The sequence below is a fragment of the Phalaenopsis equestris genome, unplaced genomic scaffold, assembly GCF_001263595.1.
Source record: "Phalaenopsis equestris unplaced genomic scaffold, ASM126359v1 Scaffold000224, whole genome shotgun sequence".
In the NCBI taxonomy this organism is placed as follows: Eukaryota; Viridiplantae; Streptophyta; class Magnoliopsida; order Asparagales; family Orchidaceae; genus Phalaenopsis; species Phalaenopsis equestris.
The window spans coordinates 6,904,361-6,925,573 of NW_018164666.1; the positions used below are offsets into that span (position 1 = coordinate 6,904,361).

Sequence of the window (21,213 nt, forward strand, 5' to 3'; positions counted from 1 at the left end):
TTGTTAAATAGCTCGTGTTTGATTCGTTCGCTAACTAAACGAGTTGAACACAAATAATTTTTTTTTGTGCCCGACATATGAACGAGTCAAACACAAAAAATATTTTGTTCGTTCTTGTTCAACTCGTTTTGACTTGAATAATATATTCACACACACACACACACACACACACACACACACACATATATATATACATATATATGTATAGACACACACACACACACACACACACACACACACATACATACAAAGCATATGTGGCACTAAATCAGGAAGTTGGGACTATTACCTTTAACAGAAACGAGGAGACGCTTATGTAGACTGCAAGCAAAGGTAAAGTCAACTGGACATCATTGAGACAACTGAATCAGTATGTGCCGACCGTCAAGTAAACCAATATTCCAACTGCCCAATAGTTTCATATCCTCAAAATCTTTCCGAATGATCTCTAGTTTTGGGTGACCATACAAAAATTTCCCCACTATAGCAAAGCGCCAGGAGGGCGCGAGAGTACTGGTGTGAGAATAAGAGCAGACTTCCCATTTTTTTCCTAATTTTTTTTATGAAGGTGTGATCGCCACCACTTTTAAGAGTGCCGTGAAAAGATTGATGAACATTGCAGGAATTGCCAATATGAAAACCAAACTCTGAACCTGAAAGAAAAGCACGACTAGGAATATGAATGTCGCCGGCAAGTGTTGTGACATAGGAGCGGATTGTGGATGCCATCTCCAAAGCAGCCAGGGAGCCGCTGGACGCTAGAAATAGGCGAACAAAACTGCCGCCTACGAACGAAGCGAGCAATCGAGCATGTTGATGCAGCGTATTGACCTTGACGAAGAAGAGCCGCAGACGACGAAGGCTGCGATTTCATCAAGGCACGACGAAGGACGCAGAAACGACACAACAGACGGAGTCGCGAAGCCGAGGGAGACGAAGTCGAAGAAGACAAAGTCGTGCAGACGAATTCGACGCAGACGAATTTGAGGCAGACGAAGCGTGACGAAGGAAACAACGAAGTATGACGAAGGAGCAGGTTGTGATTTCGATCCGACGAAGAGATAACGAGGGCTACTCAGGTCGCCATGAAGACACGACGGGAGTAAACCCTAGCAGAGACATCGCGTTATATATATATGTTTGTATGTATGTATGAACACTACCTAAGCCCATGCGGACCTTTGTGAATTTTCTTACCTTTTTTTCTGAAATTAATAAATCTGGGCTCTTCCCCAGTTCACTCTAAATAGTTGAACCAACTTAATCAATTAAATTAATAACAGTGAATTTTTTATGAATTAATTAAACTTAATTAAATCTACATAAACTCGTTCGTATTTGTCCATTTAATTATAAAATAATTATAAATATGCCCAAATTTGTTGAATTAGATAAACAAGTGAACACAAAAGAACTAGTTGTCGATTCTAGTAACGACTAGTTTGTTGAACGTTTGATTTGATTGCAGCCCTACGATTGTAATTACTTTTTACTTTTTACTTTTTAGGGTATATAATTTTCACTTAAAATTAACAAACAAAAATTATATTAAATTCCCTTTTGCATTCTCCTTCCATCTCTTCCTCTCCTTACCGAAACCCTCGCCGACCATTCCCCTCCCCCACCTTCTGCTCGAATCCGGCGCGATACAGTCGCGACTGGAGGTAGCTGGAAAGTGGCAAGGCAGCAGGGGTCGTGGTGTACGAAGACTTCAAAACTTACATCTTTCTTCCCCTTTCACGCGGCAATGTCCTGAAATCAGGTAACTCTCATCTCCCACCAACAGGATCTACTAAATCTAGGATTCAAGGAAAGACGGAGGAGAAAAGTGATTTCAAATTCTGTTGGATTTAAGTTGTCATTTTTACTCTTTGTTAGGATTTGGATTAAATCCTGCTTTCAAACAGTTCCTTAGGTTTTTTTCTTGATTCCATTTGCAGTTGCAGACTTGAGACGGGTCTGCGGTACTCCTCTTCATCTTGTTAATCCAGGCTCCAGTTGTCATTGAACTGTCTTGCTCGCCAGATTGGCCACATCCCGACGTTGAATCAGTTAACCTTCTTCCATTTCTTCGCTCTCCATTTTTTGGTGGTTGGTAAGCTCTCTGATTCTCACCTTCTCTCACCTTTCTTTAAACTTTATTAGCTTTTCTTGTTACTTTGTTCTTCGGTGACTTTGGGTGATTTATTTTAATTTCACATGCTCAGATTTATTTTTTTGTTGATCTATTCGTCGCTTAAGGAATTACTATGTTAGAGTAATTGTTTGAGTGATATCTATTCAATATAAGATGGTTGAATGTAGATCTCAGTGATTGGGAATGCACAACGCAGGATAAGAAAATGTTCCCAGTAGCTTAAAATAGTTTTGGAGGATTAAAAATGTAAAGTGAGTGGTCCTAAGATAACATTGACAGAAGTTGTTTAAAATGATTTGCGGATTATAGGTTTTATACCTTTGGCAACACTCAACAACAATAACAACAACTGGAAAACGATTATTCATAAAGCTAACCACAAATAGATTGGATAAGGTAATGATGATGTTTTGAGCTCGTGACACTTTTTTTAAAATTGTTCTTAAGAAAAACATCACAATGGTTTTATGAAATTTTGTTTGGTTTCTCCTTTATTTTTAGCTTTCAGTGATGTATTTAAATGTTTTGTATGTATGAATGATGTGAACTTTTCTTGTGTCAGTTTGTGTGGAAGTTATGAAGCTCCAAACTTATGCGGCATTTAGTTTCTTGGCAACAGTAGCTGCTGTTTACCATGCATTCAGCAGTAGAGGCCAGTTTTACCCTGCGATGGTTCACTTATCTACATCCAAGATATGTTTTGTTCTTCTTTTAAACATGGGTCTGGTCATGATGTGCATAACATGGCAATTAGTCAAGTCTTTATTTCTCGGTTCTCTTAGAGAGGCAGAAGTCGAAAGATTGAATGAGCAATCTTGGAGGGAGGTCATGGAAATTCTTTTTGCTATTACAATATTTAGACAAGATTTTTCAGTCATGTTTCTTGCTATGGTTACTGCTCTTCTGTTGATCAAAGCATTGCATTGGTTGGCTCAAAAGAGGGTTGAGTACATTGAGACAACTCCGGCTGTACCTAAATTGTCTCACATTCGGATTGTTGCTTTCATGGGATTTCTCCTTCTTGTTGATTGTCTCTTCTTGTACAGTTCTATAAAGTCATTGATACAGACCTGGGAAGCATCAGTTTTCCTCTTCTTTGCTTTTGAGTAAGTCAATAATGCACCTTTTATTTAGCAATAGAAGGGAACAATCGTTCTTTTAACTAATTTTCATTTTTTTTTAAGTTAAGAGCAATGTTGCAATTCCCTTTAAAAGAAACTTTCAAGGCTTACTTGCAAATTCGAAAGCCAAATAGTGCTTGATTTTTGGTCTACTATTGATTTCCTTTATTCAAGAGCAATTTTTGAATGGTTATTACATATATCTCTTAGATTTTAAATTCCTTTTTAATTCATATTTAGTTCCATAATTTCATAATCTTGATAACTAACTACAATTTGCTCATCTTTATAGTTGATTTGGGGTAAAAAAGTGCGTGTTGAAGTTCTATAATTGTTGATGTTCTGCTTTCCAGAAAAGGTCCAAAAGAGTTCATTAACCTGAGGAAGAAGCTGAATCAATTTATGAGACTAATTGCCTTATGTAGATATTTATGTGTGATGCTATGACATTGGCACACAGTTTGAGTTATTTAGAAAGTTTCATGGGATGTAACACAGTTTAAGAAGAAATATTGGGCTATTTATTTGGCATAAAAGTTGAGTATGTTTCTACTTTAAAATGGTAGCCTAATGTACTTTTGCTATTTCTTTAGGAAACATTTTCAGTTCGATTGTTGTCAGAAAATAAAGATGCAAAGATTAGAGGTAAAAGGATGGAACTGAAGTAACATGGTTAGACATTGCACAGAAGCATTTGTGTAAAATAGAATTAACACCTCATGAAGCACTTATGCTGGAATTAGAAGCGGATGATTTGTAAGGCCGACTTTGAATATTAGGGATGAGGTTGGAGAAGATGATGATGGTTGTAGAGGTGGTGATTATTGCTGTTTGAAAATATTTTAAAATTATATGAGAGAGCGATGTGCAATTTTATATGGTTGTTATGGATATTGAATTTTCTGGCTTGACTTTTATGATTGTTGGCAGTTGAGAAATGAAAAATATAAATGTTTGTGCTTTTCTGTGTTGTTTTACTTTTAAGAGATAAAAGAAAGGAAACCTTGGTTATCACATTTTATGATAGATAAATTATTTGCATGCTTCCAGGGATAGACACTTAATTAAATGGTATCATGTTTTTTATTTGAATTAAATATTGTGTGTGGTTGGGTTCTATAAGAATGAAATTCTTGAGTTCCACATGATAAATATGCTATTTTATTGCTTTTGAAGGCCTTCTGAACTTAGCATGCCACAAAACAGCAGTGCACAAATGATGGTGTTCTTAGTAGCCCGATTCATTATCTTTTAATCTGTGGCATTCATTGAGTTTCTTTTTGTTTGTGGTGGCGGCATTGAGTGTGCACATAAGTTGAGACATATTAGAAGATTAGGAAGGGGCAAACCTTTTTGTTAGAGCCAAGTCCTGGATTTATAACATCTCTCTACTCTATTTTTTGCTATCTTTTGTTATGTAAAAGTGCAACTAGCTGTTACACTGGCATTGCCATGCATGATAGTTAATTGTTTCTTAACATATTGAATTACAGGATGTTCCACGTAATCCTATCCCTTATGCTTGAAATACGCTTAACCCATTTTCTTGTAGATTTTTGAAATAACTTCAAAGTATGTAGATTTTGTTTGGGTTATCTGTTACAGATTGCTTCATTTCTTAGAGTGAATGAGTGCTTCAGCAATGTTGATCTAATGCTCTGAGCAGTGAATTACTTGTCTCGTCTTGATCATTTATTTCTCTCCATCAGTTACTTTTGATGCTTTTACCATTACTTGGTTCTATTATCTTAGTTTGATTTGTGTTTCTTTTGTTTTCTAGATACACTATACTAGCTACTACAACAGTTTCAACTTTTGTAAAGTACGTTTTCTATGTTAGCGACATGCTTATGGAAGGACAGTGGGAAAGGAAGGCAGTCTATACATTTTACTTGGAGCTTGTTCGTGATCTTCTTCACTTGTCAATCTATATTGTATTCTTTCTTGTGATCTTTGCGTAAGTACTTCGTAACATGATGTGATGACAATTAAACAAAGTTTAAAATTAAATTTACTGCTTGTGGTTGCTGAGGTGTAGTATGATGCATTTGTTCTAAAAATGAGTATTGTTTGAATCTCTAGCATTATGTACATAAAATTTTTGTTGTAGGTTACCTATATTTTGGTCCTAATGGTCAAACTAAAAAAGTTGCCTTCAACTTTGTGGTAGGTTTGTCTTTTGCATTTCTTCCATATATGGAATTCTGTCTCATTGGGTTTATATGTTCATGGTGACTTCCTTTTTTCTTTGCTGTTGCCATATATTTTTTTTTTTTCAAATTTTTACTCTTCATTCTGGTCCCTTTGTATGGAGAACAGGATGTATAATGCTTTAATTTTTAGATTTTTTTTTTTTTGGAATTTAAAGGTTATTAAATGGTTTGAGGGATTTTTAGCACAAATGGTTAGATTTATTTGAGTTTGTAAGTTTTGGATGTCATTGCATTTTATTTCTTCTTGCATTATATGATCATTAGTTTATTTCGTTGACACTGTAGATTTTTAGGGTTAATTGTGTTTACATAAATATTTTGATTGGTTTTTATTTGCGTTAGATTGGAATGAATAGAAAATGAATCAAACAATAAATGAGTAGTCCTGAGTTGCAGACTTATTGAAACCCTAGGAAGTTGTATCCTAGGTCTTTCTCCCTAGGAGAAATTCTATGAGGAAAGGCTATACATATAATCTTCCTCTTTTTTTAGCCGTTATGTGTCAAAGTGCCACCATATGATGGAAATCTCAGTAGCATTCTTGATTATTGTAATATTTTGCTTGTATTGCTTGTTGCTGTGTCAGGCTAGATTTGAAGTTTAAGTGTTGCCTTTGTCATATGTTTTCCTATATCAGGAGCTATGGTGTGCCTTTGCACCTGATCCGTGAGCTTTACGAGACATTTCGAAGCTTCAGAATGCGTGTTGCAGATTATATTCGATATCGCAAAATCACTTCAAATATGAATGAACGATTTCCTGATGCATCGCCCGAGGAACTTAATGCGTAAGTTTGGTGTCAATTTGATTGCTTTCGGTCTTTAGTTTTTCTTTGATTGGAATGATAATTTGTTCCACTATACCGCAAATATAGAAGTGACGCAACATGTATCATATGCCGTGAAGAGATGATTACGGCCAAAAAGTTGCGCTGCGGGCATCTTTTTCATGTGCATTGTCTTAGATCTTGGTTAGAGAGACAGCATACTTGCCCCACCTGTAGATCTTTAGTTGCGCCTCCTGAAAGTGGTTCCACAGCTATTGGGCAACAACAGGCAGTGCCTTCTGATAATCAGCCTGGTATATTTACTGTACTTTTGCCGTTTGTTATGCACCTGCTGTTTCAAATGACTTTTCAGCATCTCTATGTTCATTTTCTACCATGATCTTCAACACCTTGGAATTTTAAACCACTGTTTTTTTACTTTTTTATTTTGCTACAGTGGTAATATTGTAATCTGAAAGTTTCTTCCACTCTTTCACTATGGAAATTTTTTCATGGAGCTTCTTTTGGCTGACACATGGATTAGGCATTGCCTCAATTGTGTTGCCATTTTATCATGATAGTTTTAATTTTTAATGTACCTTGGTGTATGCTTTTCACTGATGATTCCTTCTTGTGGATAAGATTAGAGAAAGAGCTCACGAAAAACTTTAATTATGGAGGTCTACATTGGAGTCTAGAGGCCTTCATTTGAGCAGAACTAAAACTGAATACATGAAATGTAATTTTAGTGGTAGTAGCTCTAGTGGCAGAGTTGTAATTATGGGTGATCAAATCCTTAAAAGGTGTGAACATTTTAGATATCTCGGGTCTATTCTTCAAAGTGATGATAATATTGATAGGGATGTTATTAGTAGAATTCAAGTTGGTTGGTTGAAGTGGAGGAATGCATCGGGCTTATTGTGTGATAGAAAAGTACAGCTTAGACTGAAAGGAAAACTGAAACTTAGACTGAAAGGAAAATTTTATAAGATGGTGGTGAAACCTGTATTACTCTATGACACAAAATGTTGGTCTTTCAAAGAGAAGCATAAAATAAAGTTAAGTGTTGTCGAGATGAGAATGCTTAAGTGGACGAGTGACTTGACACTTGAGAAAGAATTCGAAATGAATATATCCATGATAGGGATAAGATTAGAGAGACTCGTCTTAGATGGTTTGGTTACATTAAACGCCGACCATCTGATGATCCAGTTAGGACAGTAGATGTTTTAGATTCGACTTATGTTTAAAAAGTCAGAGGTTGACTTTAAAAGATTTGGGCATATTCTTAAAAAAAATGATCTTAATTTATTAGAATTAAATGAAAATATGACGCTCAATATGACGCAATGGAGAAAAAGGATTCATGTAGCCAACCCCACTTAGTGGGATAAAGGCTTTTTGTTGTTGTTATAGTTTTAACTTTTAATGTATTATTTTAATAAGCAATTGATTTGCTCAACTTATATTCAGTTTCTTAAGCAGTCATAGCTGTTGGCTGTTTTTGGAATCAAAGAAAAATGTCTTAATAGGTTAAATGGAGAAAGGGGCACTCTGGTTTCATGAATAATACTATATAACCATGTTTGGGATGCTATTGATTTGTATTGGGTAACAATAGGATCTCACTGTGTTGAGAAGTAAGTTGATTTATGCACAGTTGTATATGTAGATTTTTTATTTTGAATTCAAATACTTGTAGAGCTCTTACTTATTTGTATAGGATAGGCGGCTACATTTTGAAGTACTGCTATCGTTTATCTTTATTATATAGAAAGAGATGGATGTGTAGTCATGCATCTTAATAGAATGATTTGATATTTGGACTATGCTTTATTGATAGCAACGAAGGTGCTTAAATTTTCCCATAATTTGTCGATTCAAATATCTGTGAATCATGAATGTAAAAAATTTTCATGACGCCTCATATTTTTTGAATTAATTGATTAATGGACATGCTATTTTTATTCATTTTTTGGCTGGCATGAATCATTAGATTGTTCCGAACACTTTCTTAATTGAAGCAGAGAATCAAACTAATTGAACTGATGTTCAACATGCTCTTTGTCGTCATGATTTATTATTGTTTTGTTTAAAAACCTCTAAATCGTGAATGTAAAAGATCTTCATGATGCCTCATATTCTTTTAAAAGTAATTGACTATTGATAAGGACAACAACAACAACAACAAAGCCTTAATCCTACTACGTGGGGTCGGCTACATGAATCCTTTTTCTCCATTGCGTCATATTTAGTGTCATATTTTCATTTAGTTCTAGTAAATTAAGATCATTTTTAATACAATAAGCCCAAGTCTTCCTAGGTCTACCTCTACCTTTATTAACACAAGTCGAATCTAAAACATCTACTCTCCTAATCGGATCATCAGATGGTCGACGTTTAATGTGACCAAACCATATAAGACGACTCTCTCTAATTTGTCCATCACTGGAGCTACACCCACCCTATCATGGATATAATCATTTCTCATTTTGTCTCATAAGTGTAAAGCCACTCAACCACCTAATCATTCTCATCTCAACAACGCTTAACTCAGCATTATGCTTCTCTTTTAAAGGCCAACACTCAATGCCATAAAGCATTGCAAGTCTCACCACCATCTTATAAAATTTTCCTTTCAGTCTAAGAGGAACTTCTCTATCACACAAAAGGCCCGAAGCATTCCTCCACATCAACCAACCAACTTGAATCTTACTATTAACATCCCCATCTATATCACCATCGCTTTGAACAACAAACCCAAGATATCTAAATCGTTCGCACCTTTTAATAATTTGATCACACAAAGTCCACTTTCTGGCACTAGAGCTATTGCTACTAAAATTATATTCCATGTATTCAATTTTAGTTCTACTTGAATGAAGGCCTTTAGACTCCAATGTAGACCTCCATAATTCAAGTTTTTCTTGGGCTTTTTCTCTCATTTTATGTACGAGAAGGATATCATCAGCAAAAAGCATACATCAAGGTACATCCTCCTATAGATGTCCAGTAAGACCATCCATAACTAAAGCAAAAAGATATGGGCTTAAAGCCGATCCCTGATGTAATCCAACAGAAATAGGAAAATATTTGGTCAATCCTCCTTCAATTTAAACACAAGTAACAACTCTAGCATACATATCTTTAATAACTTGAATATAAGTCATATCAACACCTTTCTTCCCAAGAACTTGCCAAAGGATATCTCTTGGAACCTTATCGTAAGTTTTTTCTAAATCAATAAAAATCAAATGTAGATTCTCCTTAATATCTCTGAACTTCTCCATCAAACCTCTCAATAAATGTATAGCTTCCATAGTAGACTTGCCTGACATAAATCATAAATTGATTATGAGAAATCTTTGTGATGCGTCTTAACCTATGTTCAATTACTCTCTCCCATAACTTTAAAGTATGACACATCAACTTAATTACTCTATAATTTGCACACTCTTGTGCATCCCCTTTATTCTTAAAAATGGGGACTAAAATACTCTTCCTCCAATCCTCAGACATCTTTTTAGTTTTTAAAATAATATTAAAGAGTTTAGTAAGCCAAGGCACTCCCAAATTTTTCCACACGTTCAATTAGGATATCATCAGGTCCTACAGACTTTCCATCCTTTGTTTTCTTTAAAGCCTCGTCAACTTCTTTTTTACTAATGCGATAGTAAAAATGAAACGTTTTATTATTATATATGATATTAAAATCACTAAGGTCGATCGTATTTTCAGAAACTTCATTAAAAAGTTTATCAAAGTAACTCACCCACCTATGTTGAATATCTTTTTCTAAGAAATGTACTTTTTTATTTTCATCTTTAATACACTTTACTTGAGTTAAATCTTTACTTTTCGTTTCTCTTTGTATGGCTAGTTTATACATATATTTTTCACTCTCCTTAGTATCTAATCTATTATAAATATCATTAAAAACAAAATTTTTAGCGTCACAAATTGTTCTTTTAGACTCTTTGCGGGCCGTTTGATATTTTTCACAGTTATCAAAACTTTTACATTTAAACCAATTTTTATAACATAACTTCTTGTATTTTATTTTTTCTTGCATATTATTATTCCACCACAAACTATTTTTATTTATAAAAACTTTTTCTTTTGATTCTCCAAGCAAATTTTTTGCTACTTGTTTAATAACGTTTGTTACTTTATCCCACATAACATTTGCTTCTTCATGAATATCCCAAATTTTGAAATCTTGAATTTTATTCATAAAAATAATTTTATTTGTTTTTTAAGTTTCTCCATCTAATTCTACGATGATGAGTCCTAGTATTCTTTATTTTGCAACTCTTAATCTTAAAATCTAGAACTAATAAACGATATTAAGTACTTAAATTCTCACTTGGAATGACCTTACAATCTTTACAATCGCGACGATCTCTTCTTCTCATAAGAAAATAATCAATTTGTGTTTTATTAGATCCACTCTTATAAGTAATAAGATGCTCATCTCTTTTCTTGAATAAAATATTAGTAATAACAAAATAATACGCTAAAGCAAAATTTAAAATAGTTATACCTTCTTCATTAGTCACTCCAAAACCGTAGCCACCATGAGTATTTCTGAAGTCATCTATCACTCTACCGACATGTCCATTTAAATCTCCTTTAATAAAATTCTTTCTTTAAGATGTATCATCTGTATTAAGTCTTCTAAGTCATTCCAAAATTTATTTTAGACTTTATATCTAAACTTACTTGTGGAGCATAAACACTTATAAAAATAAAAATCTTAGTATCAATGATAATCTTAAGGGCTATAATTCTATCTCCAACTCTGATAATTTTTACAACATTATCTTTCAAACTCTTGTCCATAATTACACCTACACCATTTCTAGTGCGACTTTTACCAGGATACCAAAGTTTAAAACCTAAATTATCAATCTCCTTGGTCTTTTCTCCAACCCACTTAGTTTCCTGAATACATGAGATATTAATTTTCCTATGAATCATAATATCAACTAATTCCATTAATTTACCATTGAGAGTACCTATATTCCAAGATTTTATCCTAATATTAGTTTCATTAGTTTTATGGACTAACTTCTTTACCCGCATTCACCCATAATGTGGAAACCCTTATTTAACACTACACCCGGGCGCCGGTGCAGCGGCCCTTTCACACTTTTCCTTTTATTAAGGTTATACGCTTCCAGGGGACGCCTTAACACTTATTCAATGATTAAAAGGATTCATGTCATGATTTTTTTTTCCGATAAGTTTTATGCTGGCTGTCTACTACCTAACGCAACCTTCCACTTTTCACATCCGAGCTTGGGACCGGCAATAGCAAAATAATTGACTATTGATGATATGCTATTTTTATTTTTTATTTTTTGGGATACGTTGACTCATTAGCTTGCTTCAAGCACTTCTTTAATTGAAGTGGAATATCAAATCAATTGAACTAATGCCCAACATGCTTTTTGTGTTTATCAATTTAGATATCTTTGTATTGTGAATGTAAAAAATTATCACGACGCTTCATTTTTTGTTTGAAGTAATTGACTATTGTTGATTATTTTTTATTTTTGGATGACATGAATCATTAGATTGATTAAAAATGGATTATGTTAAGAAACTTTATCAAAAGGTTTATTGTAAAATTCACTTGTTCTCCATTCAATAAATGGTGTGCCCTAAGCTTTGTTTATCGGTATGTGTAAATGAAGATCTTTACTTGCCTAAGGCTCTTCATTAAAATGCAATTAAGTATTTTGTATGTGTTGTGATTTGTGCTTGTCCCAACAATGTTTTTATTGTTTTGGTGATTAGCCACATTAAATATAAATCAACAACAATGCTGAAAATTGTGCAATTGGGTATTGAGGCATTTTCCATTTGTGAAGTAAGGCATAAGCGTTGGAGCGGTTTGAGAGTCTCACAATTTGAAAATTGTATATTCAAATAAAAGGGGTATATATATATTTATATATTTATATAGCATCATAATTTATAAATATATGAAATTAAAATATATTAATCATAACATGATAAAAAATGATAAATTGCACAAAATATGTAAGTAAAACATAAGATAAGTTTATTATAAAAGATTTTTCTCTCCTATTGTTCAACATAGTAGTATCTATAGTTTTAAATAAGTAAAATATAATCAAAAGTCCTCAACACTCTCATCACTTAAGGGGGTTTTATTGGAATCCTCAGCATAACGTTTAGTTTTCTCCCATATTTCTTCGTCAATTGAGCCTAAGTTCTCCCATTCTTTTTCTTCTTCAACCTCGGTCATCTTTTTCTTATATATTCCATTATAAATAATAAAAAAGCTGAAAATTAACATTGAAGAAAATATCAGATATTTGAATTTTTAAAAATATTTGTTTTCTCTGACTGCTTTGTGTTGGATTCTCTACCTTTGTTCCTGTCACCATCAAAGAAATCAACATGTAGATCTTCTTGCTATAACTCAACTGGTATGACCACATTATCCTTATTCACAAACTACCCATCATCGTGATGACATAGCTTCATATAAAGAGGATCTTCGTCACCTTTTAAACTTTTTTTTTTTTGTTAACTTGTATCTTTCAATTTCTTGTTGTACATGATGTAAATTAAAGAATTCATCCTTAAGGTTGCTAGATGGTTTATCCTTTTTGTATGAACTTGATTATATGTAGTCTAATTACGATCATATCCAGATGATGAACATGTAAGTCTTAATATTTTAATAGCAAAACGTTGGAGTTCTAGAGTACCATCACCAAATTGAATCCACCATTCATCTATATTTGAAAGAAATACTTTAATTAAAAAATAAAAGAATAGTGCTTAGAGACTCAATACTTGTTGCAATGAACATATTAAATATTAGAAATTTTACGTGGAGATCGATTTGTAATAGTATCTTTAGCTTAATGTAGCCAAAAGAAATCTTTCTTAAATGGAACAAGCTACATAGAGCAATTGTTCTCTCATTTGGGTCATCAATGAATCTATTCTTACAATGATAGCCCTAACTTGATCTCAGGTTTTGTGGATTCTTTTTCATCATATTGAAATTGTGTGTTGAGGAAGTATCCATGATGGTTGAGGAAATATCTATCTGCATGAAAATGTCAAGTTGAAACTCCCATTTTTCATCAATTATCTCTCAAATCTCTATATAAGTCTCCTCTTCTACTCCTAGGTTATGTGATATTAACTACTTGGCCCCATTCATCGCGTTGTAAATAAAACTCATAACTGGCTTCTTCTCTACATTCACTATCCTCAAAACTTATTCTAATGGCCTCGTGGTCGTTAATGCATATGTGATACTAGACGGAAACTTTTTTGGAGGTTATACAAGTTTTATCAAACAAAAAGTCTCATATATATAACTAATTCCTTATATGAAGATTTATACACAATCATACACACCACTCAATAGTCAATTCCAATGTATTTGCATATCTAAGACCAAAATTTTGATCAAAACATTATAGATAAGGGGCATTTACATACTTCATACCACAATACATCTCACACATAAATTTGTTTTTTTACATTTATACCACCTAAATCCTTCATATCACATCAAAATTATTAAAATTTTAGCTTTTAAAAAGTAAATTACTTCTTTTAATGCATTGGTGATGTGGTATGTCTGAAATAAGTTGAAATAATTAATCATTAATGGAATATTATTATATGGGAACATTGGAATTGACTATTGGAATTGGCATCTTTCTACTTGTACACTGTCATAATTCCATTTACTTTATTTGCTGTACGAGTAGAAAGCATGCCATCTTTCATTTTTTTCAAACTTGAAACTTATTCCTAGCATTTTTTTTTTTCATTAAGGTTATTTTTATTTTATGTAGTATAACCACCATCTGACATTCAGTTAATCTTTTTGAAACATTTTAAATTAAATATGCAACTTGGAATATCCAACTCGATTTTATTTTCATGGAGTATTCAGTTTTTATTGGCCTCTAAAAAATGTTACATTGGCCATTCAATTCCCTTGAACTGTTTCATGGCTGTGATATTTAATTCTGCTGTGATTGGAAGCAAAATATTGCAGATGCAAACAGGATGCAGAACCTCCTGATAAATTAGTTTTAGAAGTACAGCGAATTTGCTTGGTTATTTTTGTAGGATGTCCACCTGTATGACTTTACCTCTAATACAAAAGGTTCATATTATCCTACTGCCAATCACCAAGTTTTTGATGACTAGCAACTCATCATTTTGCCTTTGTTCGAGAAACTTCTAGACACATTTATAATCTACAACTTTTTTAGCATAAAAGGAAAATGTTATTGATGCTCTTTTTAATTCAGAATTTCATTTCTGGTCATTAACCGTGTGATCAAATAGGCTTGATATTATTGTTGATTGAATCCATCTGAACCTATTCTATGCATAATGTAGCATGGGTGATTTCTGACTATAGCGGTAAGTTTATATTCTACATCAGATATTGATGGACTTGTTCTTCTTTATGATCTAAGGATAGAAGTTAGTTTGCTAATATAGATTAATGTTTGCTTTAATTATATTGTTCTTTTTTGCTTCCTGGTTGAACGGTTGCTGCACTGAAACTGAGTTTTGACTTTTATGTTAGTAGGGCCAGCAGCGGCAGGAACCACACAGGCTTCTGATGCTGGTGCAGTAAACCAAAATCAGTCTCTACTTCAAGCTGCGGCCATGGCTGCTAAAGCATATGAGAAATCTTTTGTCCATTTTCCAACAAACCATTACACTTGGTTAGTTAAATTATTGTTCATTGCATTCTATTTTATATTAAGCTGGTTAAATGGTTCTTGAAGGATCTCTATTAGTTTCTCCTGTTATTAGACTGGCATTCAGCAATATTTTTTTGTGCATTTCATGCTTTCATTATTTGCACATTATGTTAGTAATTATTTGTAATTTTTTTTAAAATTATACTGAGTATATGTTTATGTATGTATTGTATGTATGTATATATTTATTGTATTGTATGTATATGTATTTATATATACAATACATACATACACACAGTATATATTTATTGTATTGTAGTATGTATATATTTATTGTATTGTATGTATATGTATTTATATATACAATACATACATACACACATATACAACATACATACATACATAGTTTTAGGGTTTAGGTTTATGAATGCCTTTTTTGCATTACTATCCTTGTTTTCTGATATTGATTTTCTAGTGTTCTAAGAATATTTGACTTAATGCAAATTCTTTCTAGTCTTTTTTTTTTACCTTATTGACTTCTGTTTTTTTGGACGCGGCAGGCTTGGTTTGGTATTACTTTTTCTAAAACTGGCATCTAAGTTTATTATTATTATTATTATTATTTTATTTTTGTGCTAGAAACTTGCCACAAAAAAAAAAGAAAACTTTTCTACACATCCACCGCTTCCATGGCTTCAAAAACATAGGCAACACACTAATGCAAGAGAAACTCTGCATTTGAGTTTAGTATGTATTTATATTTTATTTGTGCTACTTATCATTTTTCATGGCATTGTCCTTTATTTGTGACTTAATTATTAGTAGATATTATGTCAGTATTTGTTAGATTAGGTTGAATTTTTCTTCTTTGTTGAAGGTAATTTATTATTATTTTTGAATGAGGTATAATTATTACTATTAAGGTCATGTAATTTAGATGTTGATTAATGAAGTATCCTGATTTCGTCTGTAAGAAACATTTAACATTTTGATGAATATTGCATGATTCACTTTACTTTGTGCTTTATACTTTTTTGGATTATGTGGCTTGCTTGAGGATTCAGTGCATCACTTGGTCTCCTTTTCTCGTCTAGTTCTTTTAGTTCACCATTACACTTCATGTTCCTGATCAGTTTGCAATGCAGCTTGTTCAAAGGAAATCTTTTCTGCTTCAAAACAGAAGCGGGGTGCCGATTAAGTTTTTAATGATATGTTCTATGGCTTTTCCATTCAAAATCCCCATCACTATCCCACCAACGTCATTATCCCCTAAATCCATTACTATTTAGCTCTACTTCCCTTTCCTCGTTTTTTTTTTAATCTTTGTTCAACTATTTCTGTATTTGTCTCTACATTCAATCTTTTCACATTCAAAGCCTTCCCCTTTCTAAATCATTTTCTGCATCCCTTCACCTTCCAAAATTTTAAATCTAATTTTCTGCCTAATCTTCTCAAAAAAAAAAAAAAAGAAGCAACTTTCACCTTCAAAGTTGAATACTATACGAAACAAAAATCAAATCCTTTCTAACTTTTAACAGCCCACCCTAATTTAAATTATATACCGGAACCAACTTTTTTACTTGTCATAACTTACCAACTTGATTTTATTTCCCTTAAATGGTTGCGGGTGACGTCAACAGTATTCCCATTCCCTAAATTCTTCTTCGTATTAACAACCAAGACCTTTTAAGTAAAATAATTTAATTATCCATGCACCAGTTATAGCTAACAGAATCTACTCATTTTCCTACAAACTAAGTTGATACAATAAATCTTTCTCAAACCTAATTGATCAAACTTAATCTGAACACCATGACCCAACCTAACCAGACCAATCTAATTGACAATACTCAACTAGACCAACATATGTAATTCAACTTATTTAACCCAACTATAAAGCCTAGTGAAGAGGAAGAAAATCAGCTTTTTTGTCACTTCAGTTTAATTCAACTTATTTAACCCAACTATAAAGCCTAGTGAAGAGGAAGAAAATCAGCTTTTTTGTCACTTCAGTTGATTATACTAGTGTTCATCAAAACACCCAGGTTTTGTGAGAAATTCTTCTATTAATGATTGATAGTGTTCATGTGGATCTATGTCGAGAATATGATATTGATATTGCTACATTCGTTGTCCTCCTTTGTCTCTCACCTTGGGATGATGTTTCATTCCCATTGCTCTTAAATTCATTAGGAGAGATCTTCTACAATCTCTTCTTTTACGTGGTGGATTTTCCCTGGGATAGATTTCACTTGTTCTATAACAAATAGAGGACTTATAGTTTTTCCTCTAGCTGTTCGCTGTAGTTCTTGCAACCTATGGGAGTTGATGGTGGTCAGACAACTGATATATGATTGTTGTGCTGATTTTTTTCTTGGAAAATTTACACATATATCACTCAATTCCTATGTATTTACACATCTAACACCTAAACTTCAATTTTTGCATACATGTTGCCTTAATAAGAGAAAGAGTTCAGAAAAAAATTGAATTACAGAGGTCTGCATTAGAGTCTAAAGGCCGTCTTTTAACTAGAACTAAAACCGAATTCTTAGAATTTTAGTAGTGGTAGCTTTAGTGGCAGAGTTATAACTATGGGTGATCAAATCATTAAAAGTGTGAACTTTTTAGATTTTTTGGGTCTATTATTCTGATTGATGGTGATATAGATGGGGGTGTTATTAGTAGAATTCAAGTTGGTTGGTTGAAGTGGAGGAATGCTTCAAGTCTATTGTGTGATAGAAAACTACCGCTTAAACTGAAGGAAAAATTTTATAAGTTGGTGGTGAGACATCCAACGCTCTATGGCGCAAAATGTTGGCCTTTAAAAGAGAAGCATAAAACAAAGTTAAGTGTTGCTGAGATCAGAATGCTTAAGTGGATGAGTGGCTTGACACTTAGAAACAAAATGCGAAATGAATATATCTTTGATGGTTTGGTCATATTAAACGTCGACCATGTGATGATCTGGTTAGGAGAACATATGTTTTAGCTTCGACAAATGTTAAAAATGACAGAGGTAGATCTAAAAAAACTTGGGCATGTTGTATAAGACATGATCTTAATCTTTTAGAATTAAATGAAAATATGACACTCAGTAGGACACAATGGTGAAAAAAATTTCTTATAGCTGACCCCACTTAGTAGATGAAGGCTTGTTGCTGTCTTAACTATGTATAAAATGTGTATTTTACTTTATCAGTATATTTGATGTGATACGACAAATTTGGGCGGTATAAATGTAAAGTGTAAAGTTTAAGTGTTAGATATGTAAATACATAGGAATTTGGTGGTATGTATGTAAATGTCCCTTATTTGCTTTATGAATACCGTTTTTATTGTTCATGCCATTTGCCCTTATTTATCTTTATGTTAATTGTTGGGGGTTATTGTATCATTTGTCCTTTAGGATTTGTACATAATTTTCTGATTGAGGCTTATTATTTTAAACAAGTGTGTCTGGGTCATGTAATTCAAATGGAGATTATAGAAGTATCTTGATTCCTGATTATATGGTTTATTCTCGTTATTGAATAATTTAATTTTTATTTGTTGTGTAGTTATTAAAATTTGATTTTTATTGATTGTGTGCTTGTAATAATTTTTAATTTAAGCTATCAACCTGGCCTTTCTAATTAGGCTTGTACTCTATGGCATATTTGTTTTTAGATTTACTTGCATTCCCTAAATACTTTTATTTTTTTTAGGTAAATTGATTTTTATTTGTAGCCATGTTTGAAGTAATATGGTTGTATGTTTTAAATCTGTTCACATTCTATTATATGTGTTTCACGCCTTATTTTATTTATTGAACGTTGCTTCGTTTGGTTTATTCTTATCTAGGAAGAGGTGCATCATACTCAATATTTTTATATAAACATTGTAATTGTGTAGTTAACAAAATGACTCTTCTTTTTGGTCTTCCTTTGCTCATCTTTATGGGTATTGACTTTGTAAGGCGCTAAGGTTATAGCGGTTCAATCTATTGGTGCAGGAGGCCTTTTGTTAATTTTTCTTTTTTTTAAATCTGTTTATCAAGTATCTGTTGCATAAGTGCTCCAAGGGTGGATAGTAGTATGCTGCTTTACCCAATTGTTATATTTATCCCACTTCTATATCTTTTTTTTTTTTGTAGATTAAAATGAAGTTATGAATACATCCTTGAATTAACATAGAGTTACTCTGCCAAAGAACGGAGAGATGTAGCGAATGAATAGGCCAGATTTGCCCAATGGTGTTTAATGAACCTAAGAAAGTGTATCATGTTGAAATTGACTCAAATCAAATCAATTGGTATTCCTCTGCTATTCTCCTGATTATTTGATGCAAATGGAGCTGCAAATATATCCTTGAATTCACAGAGTTATTCAGGATGCCAAAGCACAAAGATGTAGCGAATGAATAGACCAGATTTTACCTATGTTAGTTAGTGAACTGAGGAAACTGTTTAATAGGCAGAGGCAAAGAGATTCGTAACAATTAGCATGTGTGGATTTATGTAAAATTTTTAGATCTAATGCATTTGTCACCTGCCTAGATTATTAGTGTTGAAAGCGTCCTTTAGTCTCATATTATTATGTGTTTCCTTTTTAGCCCGCCAGGTTATACTGTAATTCCCCAGATTCCCAACATACAGGCCTCAAATGGGGGAATCAAGGATCAAAATGGAACAAATATTTCTGGACAATTTCTGAAGAATCAACCCATTTCTTCTCAACACAATCTTACGCCCTTTCAAGTTCCAGTTTCCAGCACTGACTTGAGGGAGGCTGCTCTCGGCAATCCAAATCTACAGGGTTCTCCCTTAAAAGTTGAGAAACTGATTCAGAGCCAAATTGAGGTACAAGATCTGATATATTGTTTTAATTTGTTCATCTGTTTGTGTTCTTTTACTCTATGGAATACAATGCCCGACAAGATCTGCTAAGGATACTGCAAATAACCCCATAAAATATGTAAAAATTTTTAACAAAAAACTTTTGTTATACATTTGTGCGTAGATTTTTTCATATCTATAATATTACATAAAGATTATTTATATAAATTTTTTTTTTGATTTTTGATTATATTTCTCATTTGATGGTATCATCCTGATTGACTAAAGTCGCATGTATAGAAAAATAATATTACAATATTATTGCATAAACTGTTGCGTTTGATTCCTTTTTAGTCGAATGAAGACTAGATTTTTAATCTTGTACATCATTGTGCCATGCTAGTAATTATTTGGAATTAGATTCCCTACAACTTGTTGCGCAATTTGATATTGTTTTTTATCACATCAGCAATTAGAAGTACTATGGTCTTTTTATCTAATCTACTTGTAAACCTTATCTTTTGAGTAAATTGTCAAAATGGTCCTTACATGGGCATCATTTAAGTCAAAGTTTATAAAATTATTAAATTTGTCCCAAAATTTTTTAATGGGGGCTAAAATAATCCTCACCACGGACTATTCCAACAAATATTAAAAGAGATTATATTGACAATTTTATGAACTCTTGATTCCTGCTAAAAATTAAGGGGCCATTTTAACACTTTTCTCCTTATATTCAATCTAACAGTTCTTCCTTTCTAGCTGATAAATATTAAAACTGCACTTGTGTCATTCATGATAGCTTCTTCGAGCTCAGCTACAAGCTCTGGAACAATTAATGGCAGAGCAGTCAAAAGCCAGGAGCGCCGCCTCATCGAGCAGCAGGGTGCTGGCATCTTCTGACTGTGGTTGCCATGGCGAGGCCGAAGATGCTGACACAGATTAAGCCTTTTAGTTTAAAATAGATATAGAAAGATAAAAGTGGTAATAAGCAAACATAACAAGTTCAAAGAGTCATTATGGATCTCTGTCTTGCTGGTCAGAATCTTTAGATCAGTTAAGCAAAAGGATGTGAAGCGAGTTGGAAACTTGGAATGTAGATATTGCGGAAGCTGGTCAAGTATTTGAAGTTTTATTATTTGTATTGACTTTAATGTTTGAGTAACGATATATTAGCAGATTTTAATTCCTATTTCCTACTGACCCTTCTCTGTGTTTGAGAGAATTGGGAATCATCATAACATTTACGGTATTCATATTTGACCGAGTAATTATAAACTTTTGCAGTATGGCTTCAGTCTGATGCATCTTTTATGAATCTTTTTTTTTTTTTTTTTTTTTCCGGAGGATTTACATACTAATTTCCTATGTGTTTGCATATCTAACGTCTAAACTTCAATTTTTACACACACATATGTATGTATGCCGTCTTAG

The 21,213-nt window shown here is 32.9% G+C and overlaps 1 protein-coding gene across 2 annotated transcripts; it reads left to right on the forward strand.

Annotated features, from left to right (window-relative positions):
- The first annotated feature begins 1,553 nt into the window (after positions 1 to 1,553).
- On the forward strand, positions 1,554 to 21,068 carry LOC110023354 (ERAD-associated E3 ubiquitin-protein ligase HRD1). 2 transcript variants are annotated; one of them, XM_020722731.1, is made up of 9 exons: positions 1,554 to 1,762; positions 1,941 to 2,095; positions 2,700 to 3,243; positions 5,039 to 5,215; positions 6,109 to 6,258; positions 6,346 to 6,551; positions 14,843 to 14,984; positions 19,557 to 19,803; positions 20,582 to 21,068. In XM_020722731.1, exons 3-9 carry the CDS (start codon positions 2,714 to 2,716, stop codon positions 20,723 to 20,725), a joined length of 1,596 nt encoding a protein of 531 aa, XP_020578390.1. In that variant the 5' UTR covers positions 1,554 to 1,762; positions 1,941 to 2,095; positions 2,700 to 2,713; the 3' UTR covers positions 20,726 to 21,068. The 2 variants fall into 2 exon arrangements, with proteins under 2 accessions (XP_020578390.1, XP_020578391.1); XM_020722732.1 differs by having other exon boundaries at positions 14,846 to 14,984.
- The last annotated feature ends 145 nt before the right edge of the window (positions 21,069 to 21,213 follow it).